Below are 22,587 nucleotides of genomic sequence, written 5' to 3' on the forward strand. Positions count from 1 at the left end.
GTTAAAATAATTAAATTTGATCCCTGAGGGGGAAAAAAAAAACACCTCTCAGCCTAGGCCGGAAAGCTGAAAGAGCCAGGTCTTCAGGTCCCGGCGGAATGACTGAAGGTCGGGGGCAGTCCTAAGCTCCACGGGCAGCTGGTTCCACAGGGCAGGCGCACCCACTGAGAAGGCCCTCCCCCTGGGTGTTATCCGCCGGCAGTCTTTTACAGGTGGCACCCTGAGAAGGCCCTCCAAGTGGGAGCGCACAAGACAAAGGGAACTTGATGCCAGCAGTAGGTGTTCCCTCAAATATCCCGGACCCAAGGCATTTAGGGCTTTATAGGTCATCACCAGCACCTTGAATCTCACCCGGAGGGCAACCGGAAGCCAATGTAGCTCGCGGAGTAGAGGTGTTACATGGGAGTATCGGGAAACCCCCATCACAACTCGCGCAACAGCATTCTGCACCAGCTGAAGCCTCCCGAGGGCAGCCCCATATAGAGAGCGTTGCAGTAGTCCAACTGGGAGGTCACGAGTGCATGGGTGACTGTGCGTAGGGAATCTCGGTCCAGATAGGGTCGCAACTGGCGCACCAGGCGAACCTGGGCAAAAGCCCCTCTGGTCACGGATCCTATGTGATCTTCAAAATTGAGCCATGAATCCAGGAGGACGCCCAAGTTGCGAGCCCTATCAACGGGGAGGTAACACCTCACTCCCCATCGTTAAAGATGGAATAGTCTGGTTAATCCGAGATGCCGGTATGCATAGCCACTCAGTCTTGGCAGGATTGAGACGAAGCTTGTTTCTCCCCATCCAGACCTGGACCGCCTCCAGGCAACGGGACATCACGGCGAGGGCATCACTAGGTTGGTTCGCGGTGGAGAAAAAAAGTTGGGTATCATCAGCATACTGATGATACCCCACCCCGAAACCACGAGTGATCTCGCCCAGCGGCTTCATATAGATGTTGAACAGGAGGGGAGAGAGAACCGACCCCTGAGGAACTCCATAAACGAGAGGCCTCGGGGCGGATCTCTGCCCTCCTGTCAACACCAACTGCGAGCGGCCCAGGAGATAGGAGGAGAACCACCGTAAAACGGTGCCTCCCACTCCCAAACCCCTGAGACGCCGCAGTAGGATACCATGGTCGATGGTATCAAAAGCCACTGAGAGGTCTAATAGGACTAGGGCAGAGAAACAACCCCTGTCCCGAGCCTGCCAGAGATCATTCACCAGCACGACCAATGCCGTCTCCGTGCTGTGCCCGGGTCTGAAACCCGATTGGTATGGGTCCAGATAATCAGTTTCCTCCAGAAACAGAAGAAGCTGGTGCGCCACCACACTCTCAACAACCTTCGCCAGAAAGCGAAGGTTGGAGACCGGACGATAGTTATTTAAAACAGCCGGGTCCAGGGCAGGCTTCTTGAGGAGGGGCCTCACTACCGCCTCCTTCAAGGTGGAGGGGAAGATACCCTCCTTCAAGGAAGCAGTTATTACTGCCTGGAACCAGCCTCGTGTCTCCTCCTGGGCCGCATAAACCAGCCAGGAGGGGCACGGGTCCAACAAACAGGTGGTGGAGCTCAGTTTCCCCATAATCCTGTCGACATCATCAGGGGAAACAGGATCAAACTCAGTCCAGATAACATGCTCAAGACCGTCCGATTCCTCCACGTTAGATTCCGCCCAGTCAGAGTCTAAGTTGTGGGTGCTGTGTGTGGAGGTTTTTAAGATTGGACAGCCAATTGTCTGAAATGGTATAGGGTCTCCTGCTTGAGTAGCGGGTTGGACTAGAAGACCTCCAAGGTCCCTTCCAATTCTGTTATTTTGTTCCAGATTTTATGTGTCTCTAGTCTAGACAGCTAGGTTGAGTAAACTCAGTCAGTTCATATCCCACACAGAATCATACCATAGTGTGATTTGTTCAGTACATGTAAGTCTTCGACTTACAACAGTTCATTTAGTGACCATTTTAAGTTACAACTAAAAATGACTTATGACCATTTTTCACACTTAATAACCATTGTTGCATCCCTATGGTCATGTGATCAAAATTCAGGTGCTCAGCAACTGATTCATATTTATGACGGTTACAATGTCCCAGGATCATTTTACAACCTTTTGACAAGCAAAATCAATGGAAAAGTCAGATTCACTTCATAACTGTGTTACTAACTTTAGAACTATAGTGATTCACTTAACAACAGTGACAAGAAAGGTCGTTAAATGGGGCAAAACTCACTTAACAACTGTGTCACTTAGCAACAGGAATTTTGGGCTCAATTGCTGAGAACTACCTGTATATTGTTTTGGTTTAGGATTAAATTATATACTCAGGGTTGGATAAGACAGACTTCTGCTAAACATGCAGATACATTTTATGCATACATTTTATATAAATCATTATTAAGGCCTCCCTTTGAAATACGTTTAATATTCCAGCCCAGGTTTAAACGTAATAATTGTCAATAATAGTTGTTAATGAAACAAGGACAACAGAATCTATTTAATGTACCAAATGAGTTTATTTTAGCATTATTCTTGACACGTATGGTTTTACAGTTCATTTTATTCATTTCTTTTCCAGACTCCATATACTTTACGATGGGTTGAGCATAACTTAAAATAAGGGATTTGGCCCTTGTATATTTGTGAAATAAATTAATAAGCTCCGCAAGGAACAAGATGGATTAAAGTCACAGTCCGTTCAATGGACGGGGATTTGATTGCCCATCTCCCGGTTCGAGTCCAAAAGAGGAGAGAGGAATTTCTATAGTGTACTATGCAATGAAAGATATCCTCCCAAGGACACATTTTAAAAAAATAAATATTTATTTGACCATAAAAAACAGCCAAGCTGTTAGTTTTAATCTTTCATTAATATTTGGACTATTTTTTTTTAAATAACATTGTCTCTGGCTGGCTAGCTGGCTGGCTGGGAAATTCTGGAAGTTGAAGTTTATGTGCCTTGAACTTGTCAAGGTTGGGAAATCCTGGTGTAGAAGATGCCCTGCAATTCCAGAGGTAGGAAAAATTAAAAATATGCTGGCTCTACCAAATCCTTAACAGGTATCAAAAGCATCTTGGCTCTGCCTTCAGGTAGCTCTTCTTTTTGACTCCTCAAGCCTCTCTCCTCATTTCTTTTTCTCATTTGCTCAAACGCAGGAGCAGCTACTGAATATTACTGGCTGCAAACACAGTGCACTTTGCTTACATCTTACAAGAAGCTTTTTCTTGCCTTTTTTGTGATAATGACTAAGGGAGAAACGATGCCTCGAGTTTTCCACCTGTTGTCTGTTTCCATATGCAGTGTTAATCCCTGGAGGTGATGGCAACACAAAAGGCTAGTCAAATATTTAGGAATGAGAAATGTTTTGTTTTAAAGGAAAAAAATGCTAAGGAAAGAGAACGTTGTGAGAATATTTGGGTTTTTCTTATTTTATTTTTTTATTTATTTTAATTCCATTTATATCCCGCCCTTCTCCGAAGACTCAGGGCGGCTTACAAGCTTATAGACTGTATAGCATACCTGGACTATTATTATTTTTTCCAGATGTTCCTCTAAATGTGATAATGAAGCCTAGCAATTTACAGCAGGTCGATTGCAAGGGAGGCTTGCAGCCTTAACAAGTCTCTCATCCCTTCCTATGTTGTCTGTTGCTATTTCTCTGCCAGCTGTTTCTTTTGCCCATCGCAAGCCTTGGTTTCTCTTTCGGCTTCCCAGGATGCCCAGCTACCTCTATGTAGTCATGCAATTCTGCTGACCGTTAGCCTTGGAAGAAGAAGCCAATGTTTTTGAAATCCAGGCAAGATTCTCATCCGATGTGGGTGGATCCTCACCCTTCATTCGGAAAGAGGCTTTTCCATCAGGTGGCGTGAAGGCCTCCTTGGAAGTGTTGGAAGATGTGTCTTCAGTGGGCCCTGCTGGGTCAGTGGTATTTGGATGCATGCGGCCATGCTTCACGAGGTGAGATATCTGGCTGAACCTCTGTCCACAGACCGCACAAGCGTAGGGCTTCTCGCCACTGTGGGTCCTTTCGTGCTGCACCAGGGTGGACCTGTCACTGAAACGCTTGGAGCAGACTGAGCAAGGATAAGGCCGTTCTCCAGTATGTACTCGCTGATGGATGGTGAGATTGGAGCTATGACAGAAGGACTTGCTACAGACAAAGCACTTGTACGGCTTGTTACCTGTATGGATCTTGAGATGAGTCCGAAGGTTGCAACTTTGGGAAAAAGCCTTCCCGCATTCAGGACACTGATAGGGTCGTTCCCCACTATGTGTCCGCAAATGGATATGTAAGTTGCTTGGATGCCTGAAACACTTTTCACACAATGTGCAGGCATATGGCTTCTCCCGGGTATGGACATATCGATGTTGGCGCAGGTCAAACCTCTGCTTGAAGGACCGTCCGCAATCCAGGCACGTGAGATCGGAGACCACAGTGGCACTGAAGGGAGGATTCCACGTGGTGACCGGGAGAGGGGCTTCGTGGACTTTTACTTCCAGAAATGCCAGCTGATGCTCTTTCTCCTGGACAGTCTTTTCACACAACTGGGTTTCCTTGTTCAGCATGGGTGGCTCATTCAGAACCTCAGATTTCTTCTTCTGTTTGGGGTGCTCCCCTACTGATGCAGTTGGCTTCTTTAGCTGTGATGGCCTAGCAACTTGAGGGGCCAGAGTCTTCTTTTGTTTGCCAGCCTTGGCAGTCAAAATTTGGCTTCCTGATTCCTGTTTCCTAGATGTTCTCTGCAGCAATGATGGTTGAGGCCTACCTTTTGTGGAAGCCAACTTTTCTGTCGTGAGCGACTGATGCTTCTTTTTTTTGGAAGATTTCTGCTTTGGGGAAATCAGTGGCTTTTTTAGGGGGAGGGTACTAGTTGGGGGCACTGAGGCGGCAGCCTCTTTGATAGAGTTAGAAAATGGCTGTCTGACAGGTGTTTCCCCCAAGCCCACACTGTCCTGAGGTACTTCCATTGCGATGGCTTGTACTTTAACTGTCTTTGTGGCTCTCTTTAAAAAAGAACGTTTTTCCGCCCCTTGGATAACTGTTGGTGACAGTTGGTTTCCTGCAATGGAAAGAAGTAAAAGCAGTTGCTTCTGAAGGAAACTGAAGAGTTTATCTCCTTCCTCCCCCCCTCCCCCCAGCCCCATTATTTAACTGGAAAATAGGCTTAAAGAAGAAAAGCTCTCTCTTGATTCCTAAACTGGATATTGCTATGGTAGGCTTTGCTCTGATTCAGAGAAAAATAACATAGAGCATACTTTCCCTCTTCTTTCTTTGGGAGGTGTTCTCTGAAAGCTGATGGCATTGGGTTGGCTGGATGGAGTTGTGCCTGCCATCTTGACTTTTTTGACCCTCTCCCGCAGACATCCCTAGAGAATTTGCACACACATAGCCCCCCTCCCCCAATTAATTTAAATCATAATTCCTGCTGCTAATTGTTCTGTTCCAGCCTACTACCGGCCCTGCAGAAAAGGCAGGGACAACCCCTTTACAAAAAGGCAAGAGGCTGGAACTAAGCCTGCCAAATTTATTGACACAAAACAGAGCAAACAGAGCAAAACCAAAACACGAACCATGAAACAGGAGCTATTCAAATGGTTGCCTTCAGCAAACCAGCCCTCCCACACATTCGCCTTTTAAACAGTTCAAGGCGTGGCTTCTCTCTGCCTCCTTCCGAGGTGCCCCATTGCCTTCCTCTGTTTACTCCTGATTGACTGCCTCCTGCGTCGGGCGTCCTTGAACAGGGCCAGCTGTGGGTCATCTTCATCCACACTGTCAGGCTCACACAGCTGGGTCTGCGTAGTAACCAGATGAGAGGGGCCTGGCTGAGGGCTCTGCGAAGCCACAGGGCTGTCCTCTGCAGGCTCTCCAACACCCCCCTCCTCCTCCTCTGAATCGTCCGACCCAACTGCCGAACCCACAGGCTGACCCTGAATCACAACACTAATAGCAGAACAAACAGGACTTACTTAGTATAGATGTCTATACCTAGATGTGTGTATTATAAAAAATAGGCTATGAAGAACTAGGCAACAGGTAAAGTGGATCATAACTAAACTCCCCGTTCAGTCTTCTTCCTTACCTATGAATCGATCTTTTGGAAAATTTATGGTATTATTCTGAAAATACAGTTCTCCCCCTTGCTGTATCTGGGTGATTATCTCGGGTTTCTCCAGTGGAATTCCTGCCCAAGAGAAAGAAGCAGAGCATAATCAAAGATTTATGGCTGTCCAATTTCTCTGTGAAAAATCCTGAAAGTCAGGTCAAACACAAAGAGGCACCACATTAATTTAAGCATTAAGAGCAGGCTGGGGAAAAGAGAGTTGATCTAGATCAGAACCAGAGCAAGAGATAAATAAGGAGGCACCAATGTCAGCCCTATTCCTTTTCCCTTGAATGTCCCTTATTAACCTGTAAAAAGAATCCTCGACTTACAACAGTTCACTCAGTTACAACAGTACTGAAAAATGTGACTTATGACCATTTTTCACAGTTACAACCTTTGCACCACCATGGTCATGTGACCAAAATTCAGATGCTTGGCAACTGGTTCGTATTTATGGCCATTCCTGTGTGCCAAGGTCATGTGACCACCTTCTGCAACCTTCCGTCAGGCAAAGCCAATGGGGAAGCCGGATTGACTTAACAGCTGGATTACTAACTTATCAGCTGGAGTGATTCCCTTAACAGCTGTGGCAAGAAAGATCGGAAAGTGGGGCAAAACTCACCTTAACAAATGTCTCACTTAACAAATGAAATTTTGGGTTCAATTGTGGTCGTAAGTCGAGGATTACCCGGACAACCCACAGAGACAGCATAGTTGCGAAGGTTGTGAAATAGGGGCAGGCAGATAAAGTTCAACCCCAGATTCAGCCCCAGAAGCTCACTGGAGGACTTTGGGTCAGTCACCCTCTAACTTCTGGGGTTGCTTTGGGGAGAAATAACAGGAGGGATTGCTATGTATAGGTAATCCTCGACTTACAACTATTTGTTTAGCGACTTTGAAATTACATTGGTATTGAAAAAAGTGATTTATGACCAGTTCTCACAATTATGACTGCCGCAGCATCCCCAAGGTCAGGTGATCAAAAATTGGGGCACTTGCCATGTAGTTTATGACAGTTGCAACATTCTGGGATCGCATGATCCTGACCGTTTGCGACCTTCCCAGCCACTTCCAACAAGTCAAGTCAATGTGGGAAGTCAGATTCGTCATAATGACATCATGATTCATTTAACTGCAGTTATTTGCTTAACAACTGTGAGAAAACAGGTTGTAAAACTGGGCACGGCTCACGTAACAACTGCCTTGTTTTACAACGGACGTTCTAGTCCCAATAGTCATCATAAATTGAGTATCTATATACCACCTTGAACTTCTGAGTGGATGGCAATATCTGAACCAAATAAATACCTTTACAGAGCATTAGAAGGTTCAGACAACCACACTATGCTGTAGAGAAGACAACCATCATTTCCCCAAGACTTCCAGGGTTCGGCTAACTTAGCATTCCAAGACAGATGTCCTCCAAATGTCGTGGGCCACAAATCTCTTCTCCGGTCATTTGGGTCCTTGATCAGAAGCATTAAAAGCTAGATTCATCATGGGACTTGAAAAGCATTGTTCCTGAGTTGCCATGGAGGCAACAAGCAGGGCTGAAGAAAATTGGCCAATCCTCACCCAGAGTGGACAGATTCTGAAAGTTCTCCATCATGACATCATCATACAGTGCTCGCTGCTCTTCAGATAGCAAGGCCCGCTCTTCACTGGAGAACGTCACATCAATGTCTTTGAATGGCACTGGTGGCTTTTGGGTTGTGGAGAAAGGGGATGGAAGAGACACATTCAGAAATCAGATGAGGAAGAGAAAAAAAATAAAACTCCCAACAGATTAATCCCCAAATATATCAGTTGGAAAGCTTTTATGCACACTCCAATCCCTTCAGTGAGCTCTCTCAACATAACAACTGTTAGAAGAAAGAGAGGTTCCGTTCTGAGTTGGGATTTTGCAAGAATGATGCTGCAAAGGAGGTGATTTTATTCGAGAGCATAAAAGACGGCACTCAAAGGTAGACTACAATTTTGGGTACAGTGGTTGGTAATGTTTATAGGAAAGGTGGTCCTTTGTGAGATATGTGTGAATGTGCTCTTTATAATGTTTAATTGGGTGGGTGTGCAGCTCTGGAGGAGAAACATTTTATTTGACTTTTACTAAGTTTACAGATCTTTTCTTTGATATGTTTCTATGTGCTGATTTGGGCACCACCTCTGCACCCAGGGAAATTGTATTGTGACAGGGCTTTCCCTGTCTGCTATTATTTACGCAGGTTAATTGATTTAGCCTGGTCATTAATTATCGATGGAGGAGATGGTTTAGTGATATTTGCAACTTTGTGTTGACTTTGTTTGCCACATCACTTTCTAGTTTCCGTTACTTGTGGCTCTTGCTAATGATTAAAAAGAAAGATAGAGGCAGCGCAGGAATAAATTTAATTTCTGAATTAAATTTCTTCCAACACTAGGGAATTCATATGATATGCAAATGAAGAAGGGGTGGGGTGGGAGGATGTCAGCAGTAGCACCACAGCTTCCCATTCTCATTCCAGAGAGTGGCCCAAGACAAGAAATCGCACAGTGCTGAACTGGATGAGGATGGGGGGGGGGGTGAGATCAGGATAGCCACACCCTAGAACAGGGGTGTCCTACCTTGGCAGCTTTAAGACCTAGTGGACCTGGATTCTGGTTTTGACATCACGGCGGAATGGTTGCAGGAACATGGGGCTCTGTATTTCGTGTTCGATTTCGCCCCCCTGGGGACCCTGGAAAGGGTCGAAAGTCGCCCCATAGAACTGACAAGCAAGGAGGGAACCCTTGTTGACCACGGGAGGGCAGTGGCCCTTCCGTTTGATCTGAGGAAGCCCTCCAAACCTGACTTTTAGAGCTGTGTTGTGGAACTTTCCCTGCAGGAAATACATTTTATTGCTTGAGATGATGGAATATTTTGGATTACAAATCCTTGATTGATGAACAATTTTTATTATAAAGACCACCTACAAAAAAATGAAATGGATGTCCCATGCTCAACTTTAAATGGTAAAAAAATCATCTCTAACACCTGTTCCCAAAGTCTTCAGTTTGACATACTACCAAGAAAATATGAATGAAGATCAGAAAGAAGTTCTCTCCGTGTTAAAATCAATACAAGAGACTATTGCTTTAGCTCGTGATGAGACTAGAAATAACACAAAGGAGATAAAAGAACAATTTTCTAATCTTAATTTACAAACCCAGAACATGACTACAAGCAGATCCAAAGGTTGAGGACCTAAAGGAAGGAACCAACTAACAGATTCAGACAACGGAGTGATAATATTGGAAATGGAAAAGACATCTTACCAATCAAGAATTCAGGACATTCAAGGAAAAGAAAGAAGAACAGATTGAATGGAAGATAGAGCTGTTAGCAGAACTGTGGGGAATTGGAGAAGGAGAGGAAGGCTGTTTAATTAATATCAATGGGTTCATTCTTCCAAAAATACTTTAACCAAATGGTCTTTCTTATTCCAAACAATATACACAAAAACAGAAAAAATTACTTGATGATTCAAATGCATTGACTTGGAAAGTTAGTTGGCAAAGGAAGAGTAAGACTGAAGAAAATAGAGGTTTTGATCCATTAGATGGGATATTATACTATTAACTAAATGTTTGAATAAGGTGGAGAATAGATGATTGCTAGAAATATAAGTACTGTACTATCATAACTAGAAAGATAAGATGTGTAACTAGAATATTAGATTTTGGTATAAGAAAGTAAACAGGAAAACGTTAAGAAGTTTGAATATGGGAAGCTTTTGGTTACCCAAATATAACTTACTTGGAAATTATAAACAGTAGAGACATTTTGAACACTGATGGGAAATTAAAATAAAAAACAAGCGAAAACAGAATACTGATTTAATATATGGATATTAAGAGCAAATACAATTAAGATACGTCTTGGTTAGAAAAGTAATCTAAAATTGATATTATTGATATTATGAGAAAAATGTAACAAAGATGTTGATATTCAATTGTATATTTATTAATAACAATAAGAATTGTATTTGCCTAGTGTGGGAAAACAGGTACTACCGGAAGAAGAGAGGAAACTTTTGATGGTGTAATATTGGATCTAGATTGAAGAAGTTAATCTATACCACTGAATTACTAATGGACCCAGACAACACATTGTCTATTAAGTATTTGATTGTAAAACTAGAAAATTAATAAAATATTTATATATAAAAAAGATCTAGTGGACCCCAGCTCCTAGAATTCCCCATGCTGGGAAGTCCACAAGTCTCAACAGTTGTCAAAGTTTCATCTAGCATTTGAATAAGTACTGATCTGATATTTATATTGCTTGTAGTTATTTTATAAGAGTTAAAGTGCGATAGATTTAATATTTTATTGTTGTTTGCATATGATAGACTATGATTGCTTGTATTTTTATACCCTGTATTGAGCTCTGGGAAGTCGGGGAGGGGGGAGGGGGAAGGGAGGGAGGTGTTGGGGAGGGTTGGGGAGAGGGGAGGGGGTTGGGAGGGGTTTTGTCTTTTTAAAAAAATGTATTGTAAAACTTTTCAATAAAAAAAAGTCTCAACAGTTGTCAAGGTTGGACACACCTGCTCTAGAATCTCCCAGGCTATATTTATTTATTTAAATTTGTTTGTTGCTTATTTCTTTGTGGGGCTACTCTGGGCAGCTTGCAACAATACAAACAGAGAAATGAAAAGAAGCATAAACATAACTGTGGTAAAGTAATGGAATGATAGAATAAGCAATGAAAACAGATATGATACAGTCTATTAGACTCAAAGGTTATAGCTTTAGTCTGGCAAGATTCTGTCCATCAGGTGTAACAATGTCAATATCTTTCTATTAGGTAAAACAATATCCTTTATATTGAAATAAAGAACTGGATTTGATTGAATTTCATTGTGCCATCTTAGGCCTGACAAGTACTTACAGCTCCCATAAGCACTTCACCCATTTCAAAATGTTACAAGGAATGTAAAAGAAACAATTTCAGTGCCTAGGGTCGCTCTATGAGGGAGATAGGTGATTTTAAAATATGATATATAAATAAATAAAATAAATTTATTTCCTGCATGCATTAAACTACATAATAACCCCACACAGAGAGATAAATAATTTTCCTCATCTGGTGCCATCTAGTTGAATTGTCAATCACTAAAATTTTGGAAGTTTTATTTAAACACATTTGAAGGACACTTAAGGGAAAGATGCTGTGTACACGGTTTTACTGAAAGCTACAATACAAGTTGTGACTTTTCTTCAAGAATCTTAAATGACCACAGGTGATAAGCCAATTTAGAGGTCTTAGAGGCAAGAATCTTAACCTGATTGCCTGCACCATCAGGTCGAGGCAACTGTTGTGGCTTTGCAAAGAGAAAGAGAAGCTACACATTTTTTTTTGTATGTGGAAAAACCCCAGATGCAGACTTAAGTTAGAATGCTGACAATTGGTTAACAAATGACAAGAATAAAGTGCATATCATTAGTGGCTCAAAACCATCATATACTTCCTATTTGTCTTTGCAAAGCCACATCAGGCACCTCAACCTGATCCCGCTAGCCCAGGGGTCTTCAAACATGGTCCTTTTATGAGTTGTGGACTTCCTCCCAGAATTCCTCAGCCAGGCATGCTGGCTGAGGAATTCTGGGAGTTGAAGTCCACAAGTCATAAAAGGGCCAAGTTTGAAGATCCATGCCTTAGCCTATGTAGTGAACCAAATTAAGAGAAACCTGACATAGGTTTCAGCCATATCCAGGCTGCAAAATCGAGGTAACTACTAGGATGGTAGCAAGCCTTTTGTGGATCTAATGGCTGTCTGGATTTTTACAGCCCAGATAGGGTATGCCTGAAAATAAATCAAGCACCTCTGCCACTATATTCAACAGAGTCAGCTAATGTAGTTTGGTGGAAATTAAAATATTTCTAACAGGCAGGTAATCTTAAGTTTTCCAACCCAGCTTTGCATCCATTCATTTAGCATATTGATACAGGTAGTCCTTAATTTATGATCAGTTGCTTAGCAACCATTTGAAATTATGAAGCTATTTACAAACGAATTTGAACATGTTGATGTCTCCCCCTCCCACAATCGTGTGACTGCATTTTGGGCGCTCGGCAACTAGGACCCTTTTAGAGCAATTGGCAGCTTCCTCGGAAACCAGCATTTCACATTTACCCATAGTGAACAGCAGGTTCACTTAAGAACCACCATGAAAAAGGTCATAAAATGAAATCTGGTCATGCCCTATCACAAGACCATAATTTCCAGGCTCAATTGTAACTCGAGGACTACCTGTATAACTAAACTCAGCAGTTTCCTGTATCAAATTCTTTTTCCAGCACTTACATCCCTCTCACCTCATTTCCCAGCTGGAAACTTTCAATGAGATCCACAGCCTGAGCACAAGTCTCTGGACAGCATCCTCGGACCCATTCTTGCATTTCTGGGGGCAGGATGGTTAGAAACTGCTCCAGTATTAGTAACTCCAAAATCTGTTCTTTGGTGTGCCTTTCCGGCTTCAACCAGCGCTGTCCAAGGGCCTGGAGAATTTGGCAGGTTTCTCGGGGGCCTTTGGCTTCCTGGTATCGGAATTGCCTGAAGCACTGGCGTTGCATTTCTGTCGTGATGCCATATTGGTGCAGGATGCGCTCTTTGACCATGTCGTAGTCATTAGCAAGATTGGGTTCCAAGATGCTGCAGGCTGAAAGAGCTTTGCGGCTCAGATATGGCTTCAGTTTAATAACCCACTCTGCCCTGGGCCAGCGGTTGGTGTAGGCCACAGACTCAAATCCCTCCAAGTAATCTTCAATGTCATCCTCTAGGTGGAGTTGAAGCATCCATGTGTTTTTCAGTGGAAGGGACAAGGGCGGTACAACCTCAGGAACAGTATCCACACCCGCCACAACCTCTTCAGATGAACTTGCTGGTTCTGAGCTCTTCAGAGGTCTATCCATTTCATTAGATTGCAGCTTTTCATGGTTCGTGGCATCTGGCCATGACTGGCTGCTCGTTGATTGCAATGCTTGAGTGCCCACAAGTGATGAGTCATTCTCAGCATCTTTCCAGCATTGAGATGCTTTGGGATGACCTTCCTCTGGTGTCATCTGATGGAGCAATTCTCCAGCGTTCCCACAATACACTAAACGCGGTACCTCAGTTACGTTTGTAGAATGATGAGTCTCTTCAGAAGTTGGTTGCAAGTGGCTCTCCATGTCAGCATTCAGTCCAATCTCCATTGTAGTAGCGATTGTCTTCATCTTTCCAAGATCAAAACTACTTTCCAAGAAGCTGTTGAGATGGGCTTAACAGTCAATCCAGTCTTTTAGAGCCAATAAATAATTTGCTACTATAGCTATGTGCTGTGAAATACTCTTGACAACAGATGGACCAAGAGATGTAGCAGCCTTCCAGTCTGAAACTGCAATGCTTCCAAGGAATCCTTCTAAGCATAGAGAGGAGGGGGGGAGTCAAAGGCTTATGGTTACATAATTAAGATATCTCCTAATTTCAGGAAGAGGTTTATCACCACAATGCCCTGGGGGGGGGGGGGAGAGCAAAAACAAATCAGAATCTCCTTTCTAGAGAGTTTGGATACACAGGATGTTGTGAATCGGCCAATTTTTATTTATTTAAATTAGTTGAGTTTTATATTATCAAACCCTGATATATTCTAATCCTTTTAAGAGTCTTCTAACACTTAAACACATTTTTAGGTTAAAAAAAAAGATGGTATATAAGTTTGAGGGGGAGGAATTATTTCCAAGTATTGTTTGTGGATCATATCGTATTGAAGAAAGACTATTTAAAATTGAATATCGAGCATGTGTTCCCCCAACTGAAATTTCAGGTCCAAAATTTCAGAGGAAGCTATTTCAGGGGAACTCAAACTGGCATCTACTTGCCCTATGTGATGGAAAATTAGTGCTAAAAATTTAGAAGAAATTTGTTTAGCTCACTTTTTAACATGAATTCACCTAATCTATATGTGAGACCCAGTTTGGTGTAATGGTTAAGGCATCAAGCTAGAAAAAGGGAAACATGAATTCTAGTCCTGCCTTAGGCATGAAGCCAGCTGGGTGATCTTGGGCCAGCCAATTTCTCTCAGCCCTAGGAAGGAGGCAATGCAAACCACTTCTGAGAAATTGCAAAGACTTGTCCAGGCAGTCTCTGAGACTCGGACACAATTAAACGGAAGGGGGAAAAAATCTATATCTGAACCAGAGTAAACGTGTGTGGTCTTATTCATTCTCTAAATTTTAAAAATGTAAACAAATCCATAAATTAGGCACAAGGAAACAATGTTACTGAATTATAACTCTCAGCAACTTTTCAATTATCATGGCAAAGGGTTAAGGATGTTGGCATTCGCAGATAGCAACAACAACAATGCATACTGGTGCTGAAATAGATTAAAACTTGGGGGGGGGGGGAAATGAGACGGTGAAACTGATCTTAATTCTGCAGGTGTATCTGTTCACTCCAATTCCACCATGAATATTGGCTGTTCAATGTCTCCTGATATGGAATGTCCTTTATTGATGCAACCTGGAATGTATTCATCAAGGTTTCAAAAATCTCTTCATGGACAGCATGAAATAGGGAATATTGCATCAGAGCTTGCCTCTAGCAATGTTTGTGAATATTTGGCCCTAATAAAACCAGACTTGTTCCAATTCTACAAGCCAGGTCTTCCACCCGAATGGATAGAATAACTGGCCTCAGAACAAAGGAAGGCGATGTCTGCTGTACACTTCCCAGCCCCATCAGGAAGTATGCTCAATGACAAGGGATACTAAGAGAGTCCTCGAATTACAGCCTGACCGGTCATAGTTACCATTCAAAATTATGATGGACCTCCAAAAAGTAAGTTATGACCCAATTTTAAAGTTCTACTGTCATCCACCCCTCCACAGTCACATGACTGCATTTTGGGCACTTGACAAAGTTTGCATAATGACCATTTGCAGCACCCTGTGGTTATGTGACCATGATTTATGACCTTTTTTTGCCAGAAACCCAGTATTTACAATGGGTTCCTTTATCAAATGTCACCAAAGAGGTCATAAAATCAGGACTGGAAGTGTGGTGACTTACTTTACAGCAGGGGTGTCAAACTCAATTTCATTGAGGGCCGCATCAGCATTGCGGTTGCCCTTAGGGGGCCGGGTGGGTATGGCTTGGGTGGGCGTGGCCTACTGGGTTGGCGTGGCTAGAGTGCGTATGGCCTACTGGCTGGGTGTGGCCAGCTCTACATCGTTCGCATCGAGGGTGCCTATGGGGGCCTGGGCAGGAGTGGGACAGATCTGAGGGTCTCTGGCAGGAGGAGGGTCTCTGGGCCAGGGCCAAGGCAGTGGGGGCCGTTCCCTCACTGTTTCCAGGATGGCTTCGGGGGCCACATGAAACCACTTCGTGGGCCGGATCTGGCCCCCGGGCCTTGTGTTTGACATGTCTGCTTTACAGCCATCACAATTTATGAGTCTAATTATGGGGCTCAATTATGCTTGAAGATTACCTGGAGTTCAGCAGCATTGGGGGTGTCATAGGTTTTCTATCCCTGTTTCAAAGGAAACCTCCTCAACCTGAATAGAACTGAGTTCCAGATTCTCCAGCCTGCATGGCCGTTGCTGATCCATGGGAGGAAATAACCAGACTTACAATCAGGCAGGCAAAAGAAGAAATACAATAGCTACAATACTGCTAGGACAGGGGTAGGCAACCTTGGCTCTTTTATGACTCGTGGACTTCAACTCCCAGAATTCCTGACCCAGCTATGCTGGCTCAGGAATTCTGGGAGTTGAAGTCCACGAGTCATAGAAGAGCCAAGGTTGCCGACCCCTGTGCTAGGAGTTAAAACATTCAAAATTCCAGGTTGAAAAAAAATAGTGGTCATATATTGTTTCCTCTTTAGAGCCAGTGCCTTCTGCATTGTAGGAAGCTTTGCACGTAGCCCCGATTTGCAGCTTTGCCACAAGCCAGCTGAGATCAGAGGCAGAGAACCATTTGCCTGTAATATGCTGGCCTATATTGTTCCTTATTATTTGTGTACTGTATGTTCTTTTTCTTCTGAGTGTTTGCCAGCAAAAGTTCTGCTTTTTTTGTTTTTGTATTAACCGAGTGTGTTGAGCTATTGGTTGCAACAGAAATTGACCAACCAGCCTGTCACCCAAGCCTAATGACATAGGCTCAGAGTGAGTAACTTGCTCAAAGTCAACCAGCCAGTTTTTCGTGCTTAAGGTGGGACTAGAACTCACCATCTCCCGGTTTCTAGCCGGGTTCCTTAACCACAAAACCAAACCGGCTTTCCCATCCATGTACTGGATATAAGACACCTAAAAGGGGTTTACAGTTGTTTCATTTTCCTTCCTTTTGTGGTAGCTGCTTCCGTTTGGTCATGATGCAGCATTGTCTTTTGTCAAACCTGCCTCTTCATCCCCAGGAGAACTAACCAAGACTTTCCCATCTTCTCAAAATCTAGAACCTTTAAGACTGGCTCAGTTCCATTTCTCACAGCAACTTTCATCCCTTCTGAGATGTAAAAGTATGACTCAAGCTTAGCGAGACCTGTCCTCTAGCTGTTCATGGTCATGTGCTTTATATATCTACATATATATACACACACATGTTCTGGATCAAGGTCCATCTTTTCACTGATGAACTCAAACACCCAGTCCACAGCTTTACTCCTCCCCACCTTTTTCAGCCCAGAGGCCCCCCTGCTTCTTGGAGTCAGCAGGCCATCACATCCTACATGTCCCATCAAATAAGCGCTCTATGACATAATATATTCACGATGCACAATCAAGCAACATACCTTCTTGCACTTCCTACTCCACTGAAGGGATTCCTTGACTCACCCAGATTTTCTTGCCAGTGCCTCTCTTCCTGTTCCTTCTATGAAATCATCTTCCCGCACCCCATCGACCCACAAATATTCTCTCTTCACTTTCCCTGGCAACTCTTCACACCTATATGGGGTGCAACATTCTTCTAGTCAGTATTTCTTCCACCTGTGCAAATCCTTCTGGGTTTCCTCTTGCCCACCAATTGTCTGGCTGCTTCTTTGGCTGTCTTTTGGCATCTGCTCCTCTGATCTTGCTGTGTCTTTTCTCACAGTCCTATTTGCTCAGACAGGCAGTTCCTGCTCTGCGGCTGTCCAATCATAAACATCTGGAGGCTATTTTTAAACCTCTGAATTAAGCATGAGATAGGCAGCAAAGGCTGCCACTCTGAAGACGCAAGACTGACGCTTCACCACAGATTAGTTCCCCCCCCTTCTGCTTTCACTCCCAATTCTGACATAGCCACCTCTCACTCTGCATTTCTTTGTGCAATCCAATCCACAAACTTTAATCCAATCCACAAATCCTTTTTTGATAGCCAAAGGGGCATACAGTTTGCATGTTTATATACTCTTCTGCCGACTGAGAGAGTCAAGCAGGCAAGGGATAAAATACACATACATACATACATATAAATATTGATCATGTCCATTTGGAATATATAGCAGAAAAAGGAGTTCACAAGGCTGATGCTATATGGAACAAAATTGTGACCGAATCTGGATGTTCTGCTTTGGATACCATGAAGGCCGCCCCCCCTGCCCCCCAGAAGGTAATAAGGAAAACAAGTCATGAAGAGGATGTGTAGCGTCCCAGACAATCCCGCGGACCCTGCTCAAGCATCAAGCACCATTTGATGCTGATTTTTTACAACTTACAGCTTTCACCCTCATTCTAGCAACACTAAGATGCACTGCCATTTTTTCAACTCCTTCTTTGATGAAAGAAAGATAATAATAATAACTTTATTGTCACTTTGAATGTACACCAATTGGCATGCATCGAAATAATAATAATAATAATAATAATAATAATAATAATAATAATAATAATAATAATAATAAGTTGGAAGGGACCTTGGAGGTCATCTAGTCCAAGCCCCCGCTCAGGCAGGAAACCCTACACCATTTCAGGCAAATGGCTGTCCAGTCTCTTCTTAAAAACCTCCAGTGTTGGAGCATTCACCACCTCTGGAAATGAAATTTCGTTGCATACAGCTCTCAAAGGGTCACCACCTCCGATATACACTCCTTGTTTGTGGCCAGCTCAAGTTTCAGAAAGTCCATTTTAGTCTCTAGGGAGCGAATGATGGCAAACAGGACAGATGGAAACGGAGCTCCGTGTGGATTAGCCCTCAAATGAGCTTGTATTCCTGCATGAAACCTCGCCTCCTTTCCTTTTTCTGATCCTGTGTCTTCCACCTTTTCCTTAAAGGGGCTTAAAGATTGCAGTTTACTGGAGAATCTGGGGGAACATTTGCAGAAGTTTGTGCCACGTTGTTCCTCAGGTCCTAAAGCTGCCACCCATTGTTTAGTGACTTGGTTGGAAGTACGCCTAACATAAAATAAAAAATCTTCCTAGGTGTGGAGTACCACAGTAAACAACATACATTTTAAAAAATCAGTTACACTTATCACAGTCATTGCTTTTGAGGCTTGAATCATGAAAGCTCATTTCCGCGGGAAATGTACTGTCTGCCTGTAAGCAAAAAACACTCCCCATCTCACTGCCTTTGAAAAGAATTGATTTCAGAATAGGTGCAGACACTACTGGGGTAAATTTTCTTCCCATCCTGTGGGAAGGCCTTTCTTAGCCCTGCTGCTTGGAAAGCAAATTTTGGCTGCGTAGGACAGAACAGCCCTCAACTTATACCCACAGTTGGGACCAGAATTTTTTGTTGCTAAGCAAGGCAGTTAAATGAGTCATGCCTGATTTTACAAGCATTTTGCCATGGTTGTTAAGCAAATCAGCTGCAGCAAATCATGCAGTCATTCTGCAAATCTGGCTTCCCACATTGACGTTGCTTGTCGTAAATAAACTGAGATGGTCGCAAGTGATAATCATGTGGCCCCAGGATGCTGCAACCATCACAAATACAAGCTGGTTGTCAAGTGCCGAGATTTTGATCAAGTCACCGTGGGGAAGCTGTGACTATTGTAAGTGCAAAGACCAGCTCTAAACCCCTTTTTTCAGTGTTGTCATAACTTAGAACAGTCACTGAACTGTCATAAGTCAAGGACTATCTGTATTATCTTCAAGTTCTTTCAGAAAGCAATGTTTACACACAGATTTTCCTTTTTTTTTAATCTAGTAAATGAGTTGTAATCACTCTTTGTATATTGCTTCTAACTTGCAAATCCCTCTCATCAAATGTTGAAACACAATAGCCATGAGCTTTTATGTTTCTGTGCCACAGAAATTACATCTTTAATCTCTTTTACAACACAATAGATGAATGGATCATTTTATTGCCAAATAATTTGACAGGGTTGATAACAAAGTCAGGATGGTGGCCATAAAGATGTGATTGAAATTTCACTCATTTTTTAATGTGTGTTACATGTACTTCACTTATGTTTTTACACAACATACATAAAAACAGATGGAGGTTCAGTTGCATCCTCATGTCTACTATTTTGAGTTTTTCTGCTTAAATTTTATTAGTTTTTATAGGGTTAGGAATAAGGTGGGGTCAGGGTTGGTGCTGGTATTTGGGTTGAGGTTGGGGTTTTTCCAAATAACATTCTCAATATTTAGCAAACAGCATGTCTGGGTTCATGTGTTTAACAAACAATAATAGATAATAGTTAATTATTGTAAACAATATGTTAATTAATTGCTTAATAGCCTTCTTCTTGCTAATATATATTCAAAGTTACATATCACATTCCTTTCTCTCTAACTCTTTTTCTAGCCATTGATAGAAATTATCCCATTTTCTAAAATACACTGAGTCTTCTTTTTCTTTTATCTTTAAAGTCAATCTATCCATTTCTGCACACTCTAAAATTTTCTTAATTAGTACTTCTTCAGCTGGTAAATTTTCATTTTTCCAGTGTTGGGTACTATTTTGAGTTTTTTTTAACCATAGCCTGCAGACTCCCCAGCATTGTTCTAAAGTTCATTTTAATCATTAAATGTGTTCGATCAGACCAGGAAAACAATTCCACAGGCAAGCTAAAGCTGCTTTTATTGAGACTGGCTACAATAACACAGTCTTGGAAGTCTGATGGTGCTGGTTCTCCCCTTCCTCCTTATAGTTCAGTGAATTAGGGAAATGTCTGCCTGAGTCACTTCTGAATGTCATCTGACTGTTCCGGACTTAAAAATTCTTCCATCCATTTTTGTCTACGTAACAGTTCCTGCATATCTCTATCAGCATCACCTTCCTTGCTTTCTACAGTAAATTTCTGTTAGGTGTGTTTGCCCACCAACATCATATTATGAATGAGCTCAATATATGATGGATTTCAATGGGGTTTTTTTTCCCTGTTCATATTTTTCAATTCTAATGAAAATGGCATAGTTACTTGCCACAGTTACTAACTGAAGCTACACTTAGTTGCTTTACAAAGTACTGTAACCACACAAATACTTTCCATTTGAACCACATCAATAATTCAATTACTCCACAGTCTTGTCCAAACATTAAGAAACACTACGATAGAATATATGCATACTGTTAATCAGATAGATTAAGCTCTTTGCACAGTAACCCATCTATTAATAATTTTTGGTTTTATAAATCTTATTACAGTCGTTAATTTATGCTTTCTGTTCTACTCAGTTATGCAACTGCAGAGCCTTGGTGGAGCAGTAGGCTAATGCCTCCTTAAGTAACACCAGCTGCCTGCAATTAGTGCAGGTTCGCATCCCACCAGGCTCAAGGTTGACTCAGCCTTCCATCCTTCCGAGGTAGGTAAAATGAGGACCCAGATTGTTGGGGGCAATTAAGCTGACTTTGTAATAATGCCGCTTGGGGGGGGCGAAAGCCCTAATAAGCAGGCATATACATAGAATGAAGGCTATTGCTAAGCACATTGGTTTGTGCTTAAAATTGTAAGCCGCCCTGAGTCTTCGGAGAAGGGCGGGATATAAATGGGATTAAAAAAAAATGTGTTTGTGCATTGCATACATAGATGGATAGTTTTGCCAGGTCCTTAAATAGTCTTCTATAGATACAAAGATATAGATACAAAACAGGTTTTTCCACCACCTTTTGAAGTTTCATTTCTACAAGCAACGGTTAGAGCTGCGTGTTCAGACTGGGAATTTCAGAAAGGTGATGTGCATATTATACTACTGAAAGACATCTGGCTGTCAAGTAGAATCTTATCCAGGTAAAAAAAAAGTAGCAAGGTTTATCACCCCAAAACCCAAGAAAATAGCCAGTAGCCAAGTTTAGAGAACAGAATTAATTTAGGAATAAGATGAATTCAGGATGGTGCAAATGTAATGCTGCTTTTAATTGAGGTAGGGAGTTCAAATATTTTCTAAAATGTGCTTGGCTACTTTGTGGCTCAATGTGCTGAATATACTTAGCTTATAATGGTTACAGTACTTCAGTACAATACAGTACTTTACAGTGCAATGTGTTGTGTGAATCAAAGCAATTGAAAGAACTCAGTAAGCCATGCTTCAGCTAGTCATAGATTAGCCTATTGCAATTTATGCTGCAAATCCAGTAAGTAAAATTCAGTTATACTTCTTCTTTTGCTCCCTGTCGTTTTGGCAAATATATTTTTTTCTGTGTATTATACCTGAAAGTTCATTCCCCCATTGTTTTGCACATAGAAAAAAAATGCAACTTGTAAGAAAAAACATGAACCATATTCTTACTGTGATTTCTACAACGATGTGTTCTTTAGTAGAATATTCCTAGACTACAACTGTATGGCTTAATAGCTCTTACTAGATGATTCTCAGTAGCTATGTTGTTTGGGACAAGTAATGAGACTGCTTTTTTTGATTAATCTAAAGAGCAAACAAGCTGCACAGGCTGCAGAAATGCTACTCTGAAAATATATTAAGTTACTAACATTTCTGACCTGAAAATTAGAGAAGCATGAAAAAATTAAGCACAGATATTATATCAGTGGCTAGACACATGTACCAGTTGAGAATTTATTGCAAAATGATTAATTTAATGGAAAAAGATTGCTAGCACAAATATCAGTCACATCCCAAATAAGTTTCTATTGCCTGTAATCAGAGATAATCCATGAAATAATTAAGGGCCTTCTCCATTCTTCTAAAAAATGGGGAGTGAAAATTATGTACCAGGCTTGCATGAAATGCATTGGTGGAAACTGAATACTGTATCCAGTTTTGATCATCACATTATAAAAAAGATGTTGAGACTCTGGAAAGAGTGCAAAAAAGAGCCAAAACATATGAAGAACTGTTGCAGGAATTAGGTATGTCTAGTCTAGTGAAAAGAAGGACCAGGGTGACACGATAGCAGCCCCTCTCAATATTTGAGAGGCTGCCACAAAGAAGAGGGGGTCACCCTAATTTCCAAAACACCGGAAAGCAAGAAAAGAAGCAATGGATGGAAACTAATCAAGGAGAGAACCAATCTAGGATTAAGGAGAAATTTCCTGACAGTTAAAACAATCAGTGGAATGGCTTGCCTTCAGAAGTTGTGGGTGTTTCATCACTGGAGGCTTTTAAGAAGA

General features: G+C 42.2%; 2 protein-coding genes across 3 annotated transcripts in view; both read right to left on the reverse strand.

The window, feature by feature from the left end:
* Window positions 1–22,587, reverse strand: part of LOC308676510 (histone H4) — a gene marked incomplete at its 5' end in the record, with an annotated part of 198,724 nt that overhangs the window by 100,106 nt on the left and 76,031 nt on the right. The gene's annotated exons all lie outside the window — the stretch shown is intronic.
* Window positions 2,497–17,137, reverse strand: LOC308676488 (uncharacterized protein). Of its 2 annotated transcripts, none has more exons than XM_081342304.1 (5): window positions 16,882–17,137; window positions 12,428–13,509; window positions 7,669–7,795; window positions 6,070–6,171; window positions 2,497–5,049 (listed from the first exon to the last, which is right to left on the reverse strand). In XM_081342304.1, the coding sequence occupies exons 2-5, from the start codon at window positions 13,325–13,327 to the stop codon at window positions 3,719–3,721; spliced, it is 2,460 nt and encodes an 819-aa protein (XP_081198430.1). In that variant the 5' UTR covers window positions 13,328–13,509; window positions 16,882–17,137; the 3' UTR covers window positions 2,497–3,718. The 2 variants fall into 2 exon arrangements, with proteins under 2 accessions (XP_081198430.1, XP_081198429.1); XM_081342303.1 differs by having other exon boundaries at window positions 12,428–13,512.

This window comes from Vipera berus, assembly GCF_964194415.1.
Source record: "Vipera berus genome assembly, chromosome: W".
Lineage (NCBI taxonomy): Eukaryota > Metazoa > Chordata > Lepidosauria > Squamata > Viperidae > Vipera > Vipera berus.